Source organism: Perognathus longimembris, chromosome 26 (assembly GCF_023159225.1).
Source record: "Perognathus longimembris pacificus isolate PPM17 chromosome 26, ASM2315922v1, whole genome shotgun sequence".
Lineage (NCBI taxonomy): Eukaryota > Metazoa > Chordata > Mammalia > Rodentia > Heteromyidae > Perognathus > Perognathus longimembris.
The window spans coordinates 8,917,311-8,934,337 of record NC_063186.1 but is presented as its reverse complement, the minus strand read 5'-3'; the positions used below and the strand labels follow the sequence as shown (position 1 = coordinate 8,934,337).

The window sequence follows — 17,027 nt, the reverse complement described above, 5'->3', positions numbered from 1 at the left end:
CGACGTGAGCCACAGCACCACTTCTAGCCATTTTCTATATATGTGGTGCTGAGGAATCGAACCCAGGGCTTCATGTATATTAGGCAAGCTCTCTTACCACTAGGCCATATTCCCAGCCCCAGGAGCTATCTCTTGGTGGAGACTTTGGGTAGGCCTCCTAGAAGGCTTACCTCCTCTCTCCTCAGGCTGTTCCTGATACCTGTGTCCAGACAGTCATAAACCCTAAGCTTTACCATAGTGGGCCCTGTGTTCAGTAGAAGAAAGAGTTGGACTGAATGCCAGCAGTGTTTATTATGTGACCCTCATGGGTGTAGCCTTTTTCTCCTGCTTGAACTCAGGGCCTGCACACTGTCCCTGAGCTTCTTTTTGCTCAAGGCTGGCATTCCACCTTTTGAGCCACGGAACCATTTCTGGATTTTTCTGTGTCTGTGGTACTGAGGAATCGAACCCAGGGCTTCATGCATGCTAGGCAGGCACTCTGCCACTAAGTCACATTCTCAGCTCCTGGAGAACTTCTCTGGCTCTGTCAATTCATTTCTTTTGGGCCTCCTTTCTCTGGCTGCTCTGTTTCTGCATCTTCTTTGTTCCCATGACTGTATAGAGCTCCCCGTAGGCTTTCTGGACTACTGCACTGGGAGAAATCTTTCTTCCCAAGAATTTCCTGTGAACCAAACCCTGGACTCCCAGATCAACATACCTATGCATTATATAGATTATAGAAGTTGAACTCAATTGTATACAATATTTATTTATCTATCTATTTATTTTTGTCCTTTTTTCATACTGGGGATTGAACCCAGGATGCTGCACTTGCTAGGCAAGTGCTCTGCCACTGAGCTACATCCCAGCCCTACAATATGTAAATTGAACCTCAAGCTGTACCCCCTTTTATGATGTCTGCCCCACCCCTTTCCACCCATTTGCACCCAACCAGGCTCAAATTTGTAATTTTGCTCTTACACTTCTCATTCATGGATTGGCTGTTTTCCCTGGATCCCCAATTTCAGTTAAAAAGCCAAGAATGTGCTGGCTGTACTTTCTCTCCTTCTCATTTCATGGACATTTTTCTGGGATGTTGCTTTATCCTCAGTGGATTCCCTATTTCAAATATCTTTTTCTCCTCATCACAGAGTTGAAACACTCCTGTTTGGAAACAGGCTCTGGCTGTCCTGGCTCTTCAAATTCCCAAATAATTCAGATAGTTCAACACAGACCATTGCTGGGAGCTATTCTAAGGTGCTGGGAATAGAAGACTTACAACTACTACCCCAGCTGTGCACAGCCATCCAGACTGAGCATGCTTTGGCCTGCCTCTGAGATTTGCTCTTTTACCTCAGGAAAAGCAGCCATCTTTCTTTTTCTTTTTGCCTGTCCTGGGGCTTGAACTCAGGGCCTAAGTGTCACCCCTGAGCCTCTTTGTACTAAAGACTAGCACTTTACCACTTGAGCCACAGCATCACTTCTGGCTTTTTCTGAGTAGTTTATTGGAGATAAGAAGCTCATGGACTTTCCTGCCTGGGCTGGCTTCGAACTGTGATCCTCAGATTTCAGCCTCCTGAGTAGCCAGGATTATAGGTCTGAGCTACTGGCGCCCCACTAAGAACAGCAGTCTTTTAAGACCTTGTATGCCTTAGCCTCTGCTGAAACATGGGGCACTGTGTCTTACAGTGATTTGTTTGTACATCTGTTTCTACTCTAGACTACAGGTTCCCAGAGGATTTGATTCCTGTCTGATTTACTTTTTAAAATTTTATTTTAGTTAAATATTCACTAGGTGTTTATAAGGAATATAAGGCTTATAAAATATGCATATGATGTAAAGAATAATAATACGGTGAACACTTGGAAACCTGAGTCCTCATACCATTAACACCTGTCATAGGACCTGGAACTAAACCAAGAATCAGTAAATGTTAATGACAGAAAGCCTGGCATAACTAATTAATTTATTAATACTTATTATTGGAGTCTTTTTTTTTTTGCCAGCCCTGGGCCTTGAACTCAGGGCCTGAGCACTGTCCCCGGCTTCTTTTTGCTCAAGGCTAGCACTCTGCCACTTGAGCCACAGCGCCACTTCTGGCTGTTTTCTGTATATGTGGTGCTGAGGAATCGAACCTAGGGCTTCATGTATACGAGGCAAGCTCTCTTGCCACTAGGCCATATTCCTAGCCCCTGGAGTCAAATTTTTTTTTTTAAAGCTTCTTAGTTACTGAACAAACTCAGGTGAACTGGTCATAACTGGATCGGGTCACTCCCATAACTTGGCTCCTTTTCCTAAGCCCATTATATGTGCTATTTACACATCTATCTATCTTTCTTTCTTTCTTTCTTTCTTTCTTTCTTTAGGTGCATGTCTTGGATCTTGAACTCAGGGTCTGGGTGCTGTCCTTGGAACTTTTTGTTTGTTTGTTTCAAGCTAGCACTCTACCTCTTGAGCCACAGCGCCACTTCCAGCATTTTCTGTGTATGTGGTGCTGAGGAATCGACCCCAGGGCTTCATGCAAACACTCCACAACTAGGCTATGTTCCCAGCCCCTAGCCACAAATAATCCAAGTGAGAAAATAAGAATGTAACCACTTAGGAAATATTAGTTTAGTATACTTAGAAATTGCCCTGCTTCAAAGACCTTTGAGGAGCCCAGGTTGTGACTGGGTGTAAGTCTGAGATGCTGCAAACATAACACTGGCCCTCCCAACTCATTAGAAAGATGACCCAGATGAATTAGACTCAAACATTTATATCTGACTGAACCAAGAGGCACATCTGTGATCGAATGGCTAGGCGTATGCATCAATAATTGGTAAAAAGAGTGTTAGACATTTAATAGTGTTTCTTTTATCCAGAAAAGTCTTTCTTAATCCACGAGTATGGTTCTCCACCCCTACCTAATTCCTTAGAAGGGGAGATAGATAACAGAATCTTTTTGAGTGGGCCACCTTCCATGGATTTCTTCCCTACCTCCTGAATCTTTCTGGCAAGCAGATGGCCTTCAGCTAGGAGTATCATTATCTACAAGGATTGGAGTGTTAGGGAAATGGGGGACCAGGGCAAGCTGTTCACAGGTAGCTAGGCCTCTGAAGTGGCTCTTAGAAAGCCTGCTTTGTCTCCTAGCTACCAGCAGCCGCACATACAGACCCAAGAAAGTATAGACGTTCTGGGAAGCCATAATAAGCGTTATCTTTCACTTTTTTTTTTTTTTTTTTGCCAGTCCTGGGCCTTGGACTCAGGGCCTGAGCACTGTCCCTGGCTTCTTTTTGCTCAAGGCTAGCACCCTGCCACTTGAGCCACAGTGCCACTTCTGGTCGTTTTCTGTATACGTGGTGCTGGGGAATTGAACCCAGGGCTTCATGTATACGAGGCAAGCACTCTTGCCACTAGGCCATATCCCCAGACCTGTCTTTCACTTTTTGTGCTTAGCCTCTTTCAAATGAAAAGGAAAAAAATTGGCATAAATGAACTGTAAGTTGGGTCAAAGGAGAAGGAATGTGAGGGACTGAATTTTAAGCCTGAATGTTTCTCCTCTGCCTCAAGGAACTAGCCAACTTCACTGGCTTCTCTGTAGCTAGGACAGGTTAGGATGGATGGTGAGGGGTAACTCAAGGGCTGGATCTCAGATCACCCATAGCTTCGCATAAAAAAATATAAGAGTTCATAACAGACTTCATCCTTGAGGCTGGGAATGTGGCTTAGTGGTTAAAGACTTCATCCTATCTTGATAAACTTGGTTGGGCATCAAGCTTGTTGGAGGGTTATCAGAAGGAAAATTTGCTTGTGAACACATACACTGGGTATTGACATGACCTTGGGACATTTTTTTTTAAATGCAGACTCCCAGTCTGGTGCTGGTGATTCATTCCTGTCATCCTAGCTACTCAGGAGCCTGAGACCGGAGGATCATGGTTTGAAGTCAGCTTCGGATCGAAAGTCCATGAGACTCGTCCCTCCAATTAACCACCAAAAAGCCAGAAGTAGAGCTATGGTTCAAGTGGTAGAGTGCCAACCTTGAGCAAAAAAGCTCAAGGACAGCACCCAGGTCCTGAGTTCGAGTCCCAGGTCAAACACACACACACACACACACACACACACACACACACACACACACACAACAGAGACTTCCCCCGCCCCAGACCTACTGAGTCAGCCAGCATCTGCTCTTTATTCTGCCATAGGACCTGGTGTTGGGGTTCCAGTAGGAGATACTTGCCAAGACTTGGCACAACGTGTGGCATATGATGGCTACCGTACTGCTGCTGGGCAGAAGGAGGGTGATGACAGGGCTTGAGGTGGGGTCACCCCCAGATGGTAGAGACCTTTGTGGGCTGCTTCTCTTAAGCTGTATTGCTAACACAATTTTTTCAATGTCATTTCAGTGTATCTCGGAGAGTGGACCCCAGGGAGCCCCTGAGTAGCCAGAGAGCAGCTTCCTCCACCCTAAAACAAGCTTCTGCTACTGCTCCCGGCCGAGAGAGTCCCCGGGAGACAAGAGCACAGGGTCCAGCAGGCCAGGAGGCCGATGGCCCCCGCAGGACGCTTCAGGTAGACAGTAGGACACAGAGATCGGGGCGATCTCCCTCGGTGTCACCGGACAGAGGCAGCACCCCCACTTCCCCCTACTCCGTTCCCCAGATCGCTCCCCTTCCCAGCAGTACCTTGTGTCCTATCTGCAAGACCTCGGATCTCACGCCGACTCCCAACCAGCCAAATTTCAACACCTGCACCCAGTGTCACAGCAAGGTGTGCAACCAGTGTGGGTTTAATCCCAACCCTCATCTCACCCAGGTAAGCACTCTGCACGGGCTCTGCACTAACTCACATCTGATTACCACGCCTCTCCTGGTTCCCTTCTCTTCTTCCATCCATTCCCTTTTCATGGTCATTTCCTTCAGCCACCAGCATCTATGCCCTCCCGATAACCACACAGGCTACAGATCTCCCGAGGGATTCCTTCACACAGAGTCCCAGAGTAGATGCCTTTTCCCTTGGTCCAGGTTTAGCCTGGAAAAAGGCCCTGGTGCCAGGCACCAGTGTCTCACGTTTGTAATTCCGGCTACTCAGGAGGCTGAGATCTGAAGATTATGGTGTGAAGTCAGCCTGGGCAGGAAAACCTGTGAGAGTCTTAGCCCTCGTTACCTACCAGAAAAGCCAGAAGTGGAGCTGTGGATCAAATGGTAGAGTGCTAGTGTCGAGCAAGGAAGCTCAGGGACAATGCTCAGGACCTAAGTTCAAGCCCCAGAACTGGCATACACACAAAAAGAAGAGGATCAAAGACAGTCTTATGGACTTCTACCAGTGGTTGCTCCTTTGGAGAGTGACCTAGGTCGCAGGCGAGCCTGAAAGGAGGTTAAATTTCCCTGACCTTGGGGCTCTCACCTTGACCTTCAGTCCCAGTGATATGCTCATGTGGGGGGTGGGGGTGGGGATGGGGGTGAGGGGTGGGGGTGGATACTGATTCTGGGAGCAAGTTTTAGGCCAGACCCCACAAAAAAAAAACCCACAAAAAAACCCCTCTGTTTTCAGCACTGCTCTTGGAAGTCCCTCTAAGTTTCAGTTGCATTTAGCTGAGGAGTTTGTGGTGATAAAGAGGAGAGCCATCAATCCAGACTAGGAACAAAACATTCACAAATGGTGACAAAGTCGGGGCTGGGACTATGGCTTAGTGGTAGAGTGCTTGCCTAGCAGGCATGAAGCCCTGGGTTTAATTCCTTAGCACCACATTCACAGAAGCAGCCGGAAGTGGTGCTGTGGCTCAAGTGGCAGAGTGCTAACCTTGAGCAAAAAGCAGCTCAGGGACAGTGCTTAGGCCCTGAGTTCAAGCCCCAAGACTGGCAAAAAAAAAAAAAAAAGGTGACAAAATCCTACTGTCACCATAAGGGTCTAGGACCATTTAATATTTAAATGAGGTTATTTTTGTGGTTGTTTTGTCCAAAGGACTCTAGGTCCACAGCTCCCATCCTGGTCTTGTGGCTTTGTTCAAGAGGCTTTTCATTGCCATAGAATGCCTAACCAACCCCTTGGAGCCTATCTTTGGTGCTCTGGAGGCAGAGTGCGCCAATGCATTGACTGAACTGGGACCATTTCATTTGAAATGAATGGAGTAGATTGGTTGGCTTCTTCCAGCTCCCATGGAGGGTGACTCCTTGCAAAGCCTCTGTTTCTTCTTGAATGGCTGTTTGGGACCGCACCGAGTTGGCTGGCTGCAAATGTGGATATGGGCACCTCTGGGATTATTCGCAGCTGGAGCCATTGGGGTGGGGCGGGGGGGGGATGGGGAGAGTGTTAAGTGAGAATAATTGTTCACAGGTTAGGGTCTATATATGCTGGGAGGTGCTGTGGGTGTGGGATGTGTGGTTTGGGAGAGGTAAGTGTGAGATTGTGAGGAAGGAGCTGTTGGTGTGGGGAGAGATGACTCAGTGCATTTGGAGTGGGTCCTGCAGTCTGGAGGCTTCCTGAGGAGGCGTGCGCGCGCGTGATGATTGCATCTGTGATTAGAAATAGGCACATCCCTGCCTATGATCAGTTAGGTAAGAGTTGGCTGCTCAGTACTGACCACAGTGGGAAAAAAGCCAGAGAAGCTCACTCTGTGTGTTTTCCCCACTGAGAAGCCCAAAGCATCAGATTCCCCACGAACCCGGAGGCTTGACCCATGGTCCGTGTCTCTCCGTAGGGCTTCTCTTCTTTGTGCTGGTCTCATCCTTTTTGGTTCCAGACTCTCTGACATGCTCACTGATGCTGTAGCTGGTGGGATGGTGGATGGGGTACCATTCATGGAGACAACCAGGCTACTGGTGGGCAACCCTGGTCTTCACATGCCACATGCCATGGAGGCACATTCTGCCTCCAGGCTACCCCCAAGCCCAGGAACATGAGTGAGGTGGGAAAGGAGCCAGCCTTTAACTGAGCTTGGAAAACCAGTAGAGTAGGAGGCCTTTGGAGACACTCGGTCCATCTGCCTCTTTGTGCTGGGAGGAAGCCGAAGGCTCAGGGCCAGGAGGAAAAGCAGCCTCAGACTTGCTGCAGATTCACAGTATTTTGGGGGCTGAGCAGAACGTGCAGCCAAATACTTCAGACAATTGCTGGGCTGGTTCTTTGCTGTGAGATAGCTCAGGGTTTTTAAGCATCTTCAGGGGCATTAAGAGCTCTAAGACAAAGCTGTGGTTGGCTGCCTTTCCCAGACTTGCTTTCACAAAACATGTTAGGGGGTACTGTTCCATGCCCCCAGTTTGGGAATAGTTGGCCTCACCTATTCTGCAGATTCATGACTACAGATGCTCTATTCGGGGTTTTTTTTGGGGGGGAGGTACTGGTCTTGGGGTTTGAACTCAGAGCCTGAGCACTGTCCCTGAGCTCTTCTAGCCTTTGAGATACAGTTCCACTCTGGCTTTTTGGTAGTTTTTGGAGATAAGAGTCTCATGGACTTTTCTGCCTGGGCTGGCTTCGAACCGCAATCCTCAGTTGTTAGGATTACAAGCATGAGGCACCAGAGCCTGGCTGGATGCTCTATTCTACTGGGACCTCCAAGGCAGATCTCAGTGGTGTTCTTCCTGTTAAAGAACACTAACCTTTGGCACCTTTTCCTGAGGAGTGGCAGAGCATACTTTTCAAACTGGAGCCATTACTTTTTGTCACATTGCAAAGAGCCGATTCCCTTCCCTTGACATGCGTGATGGGAAAAACAAGTTGGAAGGTTTTGTTATAAGATGTTACAATCTGCCCTGGGAGAGCACATCTGTGTTTTACTGCTTGGCTTGAAGCTCAACGCATGTCTGGGTGTCCGGGGGTCAGAGATAGTAATCTTTTCCAGAAAACTCAGCTATGTCTCTCTTTTCCTTTTTCAGTTATTTCCCAGAAGTAGCCCAATGGAGGTAGAAAAGGTGTGTGTGTGTGTGTGTGTGTGTGTGTGTGTGTGTGTGTGTACTACCACTGCCAGTACAGTTGTACCGTCGACAGTAGCCATAGGGGAGTAGATGGCAATCCTGTCTAGGATAGGGAATGTGCCTGGAAATGGCTATTGTGGTAATGCTGAGATCTGGCTGAGGAGGCCTAGCAGCCTTGGGGCTGTGTCCAAGGGCATGTCCACAAGAAGCATTGCTTCCCACTTGATAGAGGGTGAGATCTGGGGACCAGGGCCATCCAATTGAGTAGAAGCTCTCAAGGCCCATCCGAGTCTTTGACTATGTGGCCATGGGAAATGAAATGGTCCCCATATGGGTCATAGGTGGAGACTCCCTGTTGGTGTCAGACTCTAGTGGGTGCACAGACCAGGAGTGAATAGAACTGGGCTACGCCCGTCACTCTGGAGGCCATTTCTTTGCAGATTGTTCCAGTTCAGGGAAGGTAAATAATCTCACTTGTTTGAAACCCAGCAAAAGACTTGAGGGAGAGGGGTTGTTTCTTGTTTTTGTTTTCCCCACCCCCACTTCCTACAAGAGATCCTCCCTCTTAACCAGAGGTGTTACCGTTCAGTCCCCATGGATAGGGAGGAGGCAAAGAAGATGTGGGTTTTGGAAAAGTACATTAAATAACTCCTTCCTCCCTCCCTCCCTCCCTCCCTCCCTCCCTCCCTCCCTCCCTCCCTCCCTCCCTCCCTCCCTTCCTCCCTTCTTCGTTCCCTTCCTCCCTCCCTCCCTTTCTCTTTCCTTCCCTCCCTCCCTTCCTTCCGTCCTTCCTTCTCTCCTCCTCCCCCTTTTTTGCCAGTCCTGGAGTTTGAACTCTGGGCCTAGGTGCTGTCCATGAGCCACTTTGCCCTCAAGACTAGTGCTCTACCACATGAGTCACAGCACCACTTCTGGCTTTTTTCTGATCAAATTACTGGAGATAAGAGTCTCATGGACTTTCCTGCTTGGGCGGCTTTGAACTGTGATCCTCAGATCTCAACTTTCTGGGTAATTGGGATTACAGGCATGAGCCACCAGCACCCAGCTCTGATTCCCTTTAAAGAAAACTACTGAGGAGTAGGCAAGGTTGAGACCTTGGACTCCGCTGAGACCAAGCTAGGAATGTCTAACCCACCATGCTCCTTACCTCTACCTAATGGTAAGCTTTAAGCCTAGGCAGTCATGCTAAGTGGGTGGTGTGGAGAAGGAGCCGAAGCAATGGCTCTGAGCCTCTCCCTTCCACTGCCTGCATCCCACTCTTTTCCGGCAAGGGCCAGGGCACCAGATGGCTTGGGGGTGGTGCTGTGAGTTTAGCGCAGATCCCTCTTCTGTCGCCAGCAGCCCTGTCCCCTTTCCTCTGCCCCCCTCCAGACCACATTGCCACTTGGGCAGGATAGGAGTGAGGAGCAGGTGTTAGGAGGCCAACAGTGTGCTGAGGAGAGGGGAGGTGTCCTCTTCCTTAGTGGGTCAGGTCTGCAGAGTGGAAAAGGCCGTCCATGTGTTTTGCATATTAACCCCGCGTGGAAATTGGGGGAGGAGCTCAGAGCGCACCCCCTATTTATAGACAGGGAGACCCCATCTCCTGAAGTCCTGATTTGTTCTGGTTCATTCTTGGGCTTAAGAGTTGGGGAAATCACAAATGGTGTTATAGAATAATATTGGATAATAATGACAATAATATTCTACCTACAGAATAATAAAATTGAACCCTTACCTTATACCAGCCTTACATAAAATTAGCCCAAAGTGGGTCAAATACCTCTCTCTCTCTTTCTCTCTCTCTCTCTCTCTCTCTCTCTCTCTCTCTCTCTCTGTTCTGCAGCTCGAATTCTGGGCCTGGGCACTGTCCCTGAGCTCCTTTTGGTCAAGGCTAGTTCTCTACCACTTTATCCACAGCCCCACTTCTGGCTTTTTCTGTGATTAATTAGAGTTAAGACTTTCACATGCTTTCTTGCCTGGGGTGGCTTTGAACCAAGATCCTCACACCCCAGCCTCTTGAGTAGCTAGGATCACAGGCATGAGCCACCTGGCTTTGGCACTTAATTTCTTTGCTGTGGTAAATAACCACCAAAGGCAATGACCATGAAAGAAAACAAAAAGTTAACAAATTAGACTTCAGGAAAATTTAAACTTGTGTACCGGAAGCTACTATTAAGAATAAAAGGTCAGCCCATTCTGCTGGGTACCAGTGGCTCACGCCTATAATCCTAGCTACTCAGGAGGCTGAACTCTGAGGATTCCGGTTCAAAGCCAGCCCAGGCAGGAAAGTCTATGAGACTCATCTCCAAAAAGCCAGAAGCAGAGTTGTGGCTCAAGTGGTAGAGCACTAGCCTTGAACAAAAGAAGCTCAGGGACAGTGCCTAGGCCCTGAATTCCAGCCCCAAGACCCTCATAAAAATTTTATTTTGGGGGGAGGCAGGGGCAAAAATGAGGGAGGAGGTAACAAGTTGGATAAGAAATGTACTCACTGCATTACCTATGAAACTGTAACCCCTCTGTACTTCACTTTGACAAGAAAGAAAAAAATTATTTTACGTGAAATGCACATATATAAAATATACAGAGCTGAAGTGTATCATTCAGCGAGCTTTGCAATAGCAGGTTGGTGAACTCCATGGGCTATGGGCTATCTTTAGTAACAGAGTCAGTTCAATGGCAGCCTGAGAGGCAAGGACCAAAGATGGTTGAGAAAGAGAGTCCAGGATGGATGGCCCTGAGGGCCCTTCAAGCAGGGGAGAAGGGTAGGGAAGCCAGGGGGTGAGCCCTAAGGATTCCAGGGGTCTTAAAGAGGCGGGTAGGTCAGCCTCTCCTAGACGGGAATAGGACTGAGTAGGGTGAGGGGAAGTGTTAGTGGTTCCTTGGTATGTTTTAGGGCAGCCATAGGGTGTTTGTGTCTCTTATTGAGAACCCGGCTAGTGACTCACAACCCAGAAAGGGATGGAGTCAGACTCGCTGGCGGGGTCTTCCCAGGATCCTTTGAACTTGGCACTAGCAGGGAGGGCTCCTTTAGGAGCTTGTCTCTATGATGTTTCAACCTGTACCAAAATGGAAAGCCTGCACGCAGCCTGCAGCATGATGTCAGTGCTGAGTGACACTGAATGCCTGCTCCCCTAGGGATGGGTGGGGTTCAGAGGCAAGTGAACGCTTCCCAAGGCTAAGGAGACTGAATGACATACACACTGCTCTCCTGCTTCCATGCTGGCTGTAGGGCGGGGAGAGAAACCTGGGGAAGGGGGTGGGTGACCAGAGCACCTACTCAAGAAGACTAACTGCAGCACTGGGAAGGTGGCTCAGTGGTAGAGCGCTTGCCTAGCATGCATGAAGCCCTGGGTTCGATTCCTCAGCACCACACACAGAGAAAAAGACGGAAGTGGCGCTGTGGCTCAAGTGGTAGAGTGCTAGCCTTGAGCAAGAGAAGCTCAGGGACAACACCCAGGCCCTGAGTTCAAGCCCCAGGACTGGCACAAAGAAGAAAAAAAAAGACTAACTGCTACTGGGTTCTAAGGCCAGGGGAGTCTGTCTTAGCACTGTCCATGCATGCCTAGCCTGGTTGAACTGGAACATGAAGATTATACAGCATCAGCTCTCTCTAATCTCTTTAGCATGGGCACTGGAGGAGCCTTGGAATAGGGAAGAAGAGCTCCTCTTAGCAACTCCCTGAGTAGTGGAAATGAAGGTCAAAAGAGGGAAAATCTTGTTGGGTCCCAAGAGCTCACTCTACCAGTGTCTTCACTGGAGGGTTCTTGCATGCCCAATCTACCTGTCTGAGCCTGGGCCCAGGAGAGACTGCGGGTAGGGTGCGGTCCAGGCTCAGAATGGAAGAGGCTAGATAGAAATAGCTGTGCCCATCTGGAAGATGAGTCACTGAGGGGCGTTGAAGTCGTTTTCTTAAAGAGGTTCTATTTTAGGTGAGATGCCTGTGACACAGCTTGGGTGGTGGGGGCTGGGGAGAGGAAGGTGCTGGTGGGGAGTGCTGGATTTTAGCTTGTGTCTTAGCTTGTGTCTTTGTTCACCTCTGTCCAGGACCAAGGCAATGTCACCCCCAAAGGCTCTCTACCTGACAAAGGGAACCCATAGCACTAGCAGATATCATAGTGTGGGCCTGGGGCCTCAAGCTTGCCCTGGAAAAGCCAGAGATTACACATTCTTTTTTTTTTGCCAGTCCTGGGGCTTGAACTCAGGGCCTAGGCACTGTCCCTGAGCTTCTTTTTGCTCAAGGCTAGCACTCTACCACTTGAATCACAGCCCTACTTTTGTCTTTTTCTGTGTATGTGGTACTGAGGAATTGAACCCAGGACTTCATGCATGCTAGGCGAGCACTCTACCACTAAGCCAGCTTCCCAGCCCCAGATAACACATTCTTTGTTTCCATAAGACTGTACTCCCCTGGACCATGAGCGTCCCAATCCTGGCCACTCTGACTGCCTCGCTTCTCTCCTTAGGTGAAAGAGTGGCTCTGTCTGAACTGTCAGATGCAGAGGGCTCTAGGAATGGACATGACCACTGCACCTCGCTCTAAGAGCCAGCAGCAGCTCTACTCCCCAGCTCTGTCTCCTGCCCACTCGCCAGCCAAACAGCCTCTGGGGAAGCCAGAACCAGAGAGATCTCGGAGCTCAGGTGGACCCCAGCCTAGCCCCCGGCAGGCTGAGACAGCCAGGCCCACCTCAGTGCCGGGGCCTGCCCAAGCAACTGGCCCTCCTCAGCCCCCTCTCCCGACTAAGCCTTCCACAACTGAGCCCAGGCCCCCTTCCGGAGAGGCCCCGGGCAAAAGTGCCACCACAGTGCCCCCTGGGCTTGGTGCTGGCGAGCAGACCCAGGAGGGCCTCACTGGGAAGCTCTTTGGCCTTGGCGCATCACTACTCACCCAGGCGAGTACCCTCATGTCTGTGCAGGCCGAGGCTGAGCCCCAGAGTCAGCCTTCCCCGAGTAAGGGGCCACCCAAGATTGTCTTTAGTGATGCCAGCAAGGACACGGGCCCGAGACCCCCAAGTTCAGGGCCTGGGCCTGGGCCTGGGCAAGCACCTGGAGCCAAGCCTGAGCCTGGGGCTAAAACAGGTCCTGGATCAGGGCCTGGAGCCATAGCGAAAACCGGAGGAGCAAGCCCAAAGCCTGGCAAAGCGGAACATCAGGTAGCATCAAAGGCTGCTGCCAAGCCAAAGACCACGCCGAAGGAAAGGGTCACCTGCCCACTGTGCCAAGCCGAGCTCAATGTGGGTGGTAAGGGCCCAGCCAACTATAACACCTGCACCACCTGCAAGCTCCAAGTGTGCAACCTGTGTGGCTTCAACCCAACACCCCACCTGGTGGAGGTAAGAGATCGGGACCAAGCATGCTCCCTTAAACCTTGGTGAGGGGTCAGGGCCTGGGACAGCAGGGGCACTGGAGCAAGAAAGAACTCAGTGAGCTGTTTTGTTTTGTTTTGCCAGTCCTGGGGCTTGAACTCAGGGCCTGGGCACTGTCCCTGAGCTTCTTTGCTCAAGGCTAGCACTCTACCACTTGAGCCACGGCGCCACTTCCAACTTTTTCTGTTTATATGATACTGAGGAATTGAACCCAGGGCTTCATGCGTGCTAGGCAAGCACTCTACCACTCAACCACATTCCCAGCTGAGAGCTGGGTTTGCATAGTTGTGGCGAAGAGCTAGTGCAATAGAGGGATTGTACTCCCTTTCCTTCCTTGCCTTAGGCTCCAGTCCTTCTTCTCAGAGAACTAACTCGCACAATGGGTGGAGGTAATGGTGCCTTGTAGCCTCTGATTAGTTGACTGGTGTCTCCAGGCTGATGGGGGCTCTGAGCTGGCCCTCCCATTTCAAGCTTCCATAAGCACATCTTTGATGAACGATGTCAACCTCCTCTACTTAGGTAGGCATCACCTGAGGTGCCATTTTGCTCTTGATCCGTGACCCTCACTAGGGGAGGGATTTGAAGTCTGCCAGGCAGAGGGCTATGCCCCAGGCCCAGAGTGGGACCAGTGTTTTCTCACAGTCCAACACAGCCAGCTGATCGCTATGCTGGATTCTCTCCTCTGAGGTTCATGGATGTTAATGTCTACATTGATTTGTAGACAGTTTCCTCTGCTTGAACCTGAGCTCTATTAAGGGCTGCTTCTGAGGTTGCTTACAGATACTCCTCTTATCCATAGGAAAGTCTAAGGGAGAGCTGGGGGTGGGCCCAGTCTCTTCACAGTCCTAGCTCTAGGGAAGGGTACTGGTTACTGTATAGAGCTGGGTAAGGAAGGGATAGACCAGGGGGGACTCACTCACAGGCCTGTTGGGGCTTTACCTGAGCCTGGGCCAACAGGTTGGCACTTTCCCTCAACCTCTCCAGCTGTTAATAAAACAAAATAAAGCGGCTGGGAATATGGCCTAGTGGTAGCGTGCTTGCCTCCTATACATGAAGCCCTGGGGATTCCTCAGCACTAGGTATATAGAAAAAGCCAGAAGTGGCGCTGTGGCTCAAGTGGTAGAGTGCTAGCCTTGAGCAAAAAGAAGCCAGGGACAGTGCTCAGGCCCTGAGTTCAAGCCCCAAGACTAGCAATCAGTCAATCAATCAATAAAATAAAAAACCCTTTTCCCAACAGGTTCAGGTGGCTCATACACCTGTCATCCTAGCTACTCAGGAGACTGAGATCTGAAGATCATAGTTGAAATTCAGCCTGAGCAGGGAAGTTCTGTGAGACTTATCACCAATTAACCATCAAAAAATGCCAGAAAGTGGGCTGGGGATATAGCCTAGTGGCAAGAGTGCCTGCCTCGGATACACGAGGCCCTAGGTTCGATTCCCCAGGTTCGATTCCCCAGCACCACATATACAGAAAATGGCCAGAAGCGGCGCTGTGGCTCAAGTGGCGGAGTGCTAGCCTTGAGCGGGAAGAAGCCAGGGACAGTGCTCAGGCCCTGAGTCCAAGGCCCAGGACTGGCCAAAAAAAAAAAAAAAAAAATGCCAGAAAGTGGAGCTGTGAATCAAATGGTAGAGCGCTAGCCTTGCCACAAAAGTTCAGGACAGCACCCAAGCCCCGAGTTCAAGCCCTAGGGCCAGCTAGATTATATATATTCCCCCTTATTTCTAGATAGGGAGTCCAAAGCATATGGAAGAAGAAGCAATAAAATTGAACTCCCCTTTTTTTTTCCTTTTGAAACTTCCCCTGGGGAAAAAAAAATAACCATAGTGCTATTAGTGAGTCATTTCATAATTAAGAGTTGTTGATTCCAGCTATTTTTTTTACCTATTTATCTTTTTGAAGGATAATAGTACCCTCTGGCTTAATTTTTAATTAACTTTCTGTTCAAAATCCTGTGGAGGGAATTAGTAGAATTAGAATCGTTATAGCTACATTGCCAGTTTGTTAGTATCATTGCCAAAATTCCAGCTGTACCCATGAGAAGCTGAGCCTCCTTAGGCACCAAGGCCTGGCATTTGTGGTATGTGGGGTTAGTCTGGGCTTAGAGTTGGGTAGAAGCAGGCAGCTGCCTTGTTTATCATCCTCAGGTTGCCTCCGGGGTAGTGATCTTAGAAAGCCCCGTCTCTCCCCATGTAGAACAAGAGGCAATCATTCTGCTCTTAGGTTTCCATGAGAACTTGGTATGAAACTGCAGAAGCTTATGCAAGATAGTCACTAGGAGAGGAGGAGTTTCCACAAGCCCTCACAGTGAGTGTGAAGGAATGTCGTAGTTTGTTCAAGCTGTTGGTCTCATGAAAAACACCACATAGGGAAGAAACACATTTAATGCTGGGGAATGAAGGGAGCCTAGCCTAGCCACAAGAGTACACATTGGGGACTTCAGGGGAGGCATAGAAAGGGGGAGTTTAGATATGTCCAGGGACAGGAAAGGACATAGACATATGTCCATGACACAGAGTCAGCAATATCAGAATCTCCAAGCCAGTCATCCAGTGTCTGAGTCCTTATTTCTGGGTATTCTCTCTCTCTTTTTTTTTTTTTTTTTTTTTTGCCAGTCCTAGGGCTTGAACTCAGGGCCTAAGCACTGTCCCTGAGCTTCTTTTTGCTCAAGGTTAGCACTTTACCACTTGAGCCACAGCCCCACTTTTGTCTTGAGTTCAAGCCCCAGCTAGCACTCTACCATTTGAGCCCACAGCACCACTTCTATCATTTTTTCTTTTCCCAGCTGGTCATGAAGTTTGAACTCTGGGCCCAGGTGCTGTCCCTGAGCAATTCCACTCAAGGCTAGGCTAGCGCTCTGCCACTTGAGCCACAGTGCCACTTCCGGTTTTCTGGTGATTAATTGGAGATGAGAGTCTCACTGCCTTTCCTGCCTGGGCTAGCATTGAACTGTGATCCTCAGATCTTAGCCTCCTGAGTAGCTAGGATGACAGGCGTGAGCCATCAGCACCTGGCATCTACTTCCATCTTTTTCTGCTTACGTGGTGCTGAAGAATCGAATCCGGGGCTTCATGCATGCTAGGCAAGCACTCTACCACAGAGCCACCTTCCCAGCCCTATTGGGTATCCTTTTATTTTTCCTGGAGGTTTTCATTCACTTCTTTCTTGTCTGGCAATGAAGCTAAGGGTATGTTGGACCAGGAAGTTGGCCATAGAGTATATAGATCAGAATGAGGTCAACATAACCAGAGGTTACACAAGCCAGCCTCCACAAATTAAGAAAACATATGGATTTCAGGTTTATTCAGAGAATAGCAAGCAGTCCAGGGTGGATGTCCACCATCCCGTACAGTCTTCCTGGGTCCACCAGATACATTAGCTGTCATGCCTTGTGCCTATGAGGTGTTCCTCTCTCACCCAACTCCCTTTCCCTTTCTTACCCTAAAATGATACCCTGAGCCACCAAGCTCCATCAGATGCATGCACATCCAAATCACCCACCTTAAGGTGATGATTGCCCTTGGGGGATTTGTACCTTCCTGCCACCCCCCCTCCAGGACTAGACAGAGGGAAACAAGATACAGGTTGTCTCTAGAGCCTTCCTATTGTCCATCTTCTATCTCCTCACTGTAGAGACCAAGCAAATGGGCAAGCAGGAAGCAGTTCCCTGAAGCCTAGGGCTGGGTAGGGCTCAGTGAAGGACAATAGGAGAGAAAATACAAGTGAATGAATGAAGTGAGGAAATGGATGACTAAGTGAATGGAAGACCAAGGGAATGAATGATCAAGGGTAAAGGTAGGGGCATGCTGGCT

The 17,027-nt window shown here is 49.3% G+C and overlaps 1 protein-coding gene across 1 annotated transcript in view; it reads left to right on the top strand.

The window, feature by feature from the left end:
* Bsn (bassoon presynaptic cytomatrix protein) overlaps window positions 1-17,027 on the top strand; it is a 64,601-nt gene that overhangs the window by 29,737 nt on the left and 17,837 nt on the right. Inside the window, exons 2-4 of the mRNA XM_048334477.1 lie at window positions 4,171-4,255; window positions 4,372-4,780; window positions 12,318-13,184. Of these exons, the coding sequence (XP_048190434.1) occupies window positions 4,171-4,255; window positions 4,372-4,780; window positions 12,318-13,184 (1,361 nt within the window). The remainder of the gene's footprint in view (window positions 1-4,170; window positions 4,256-4,371; window positions 4,781-12,317; window positions 13,185-17,027) is intronic.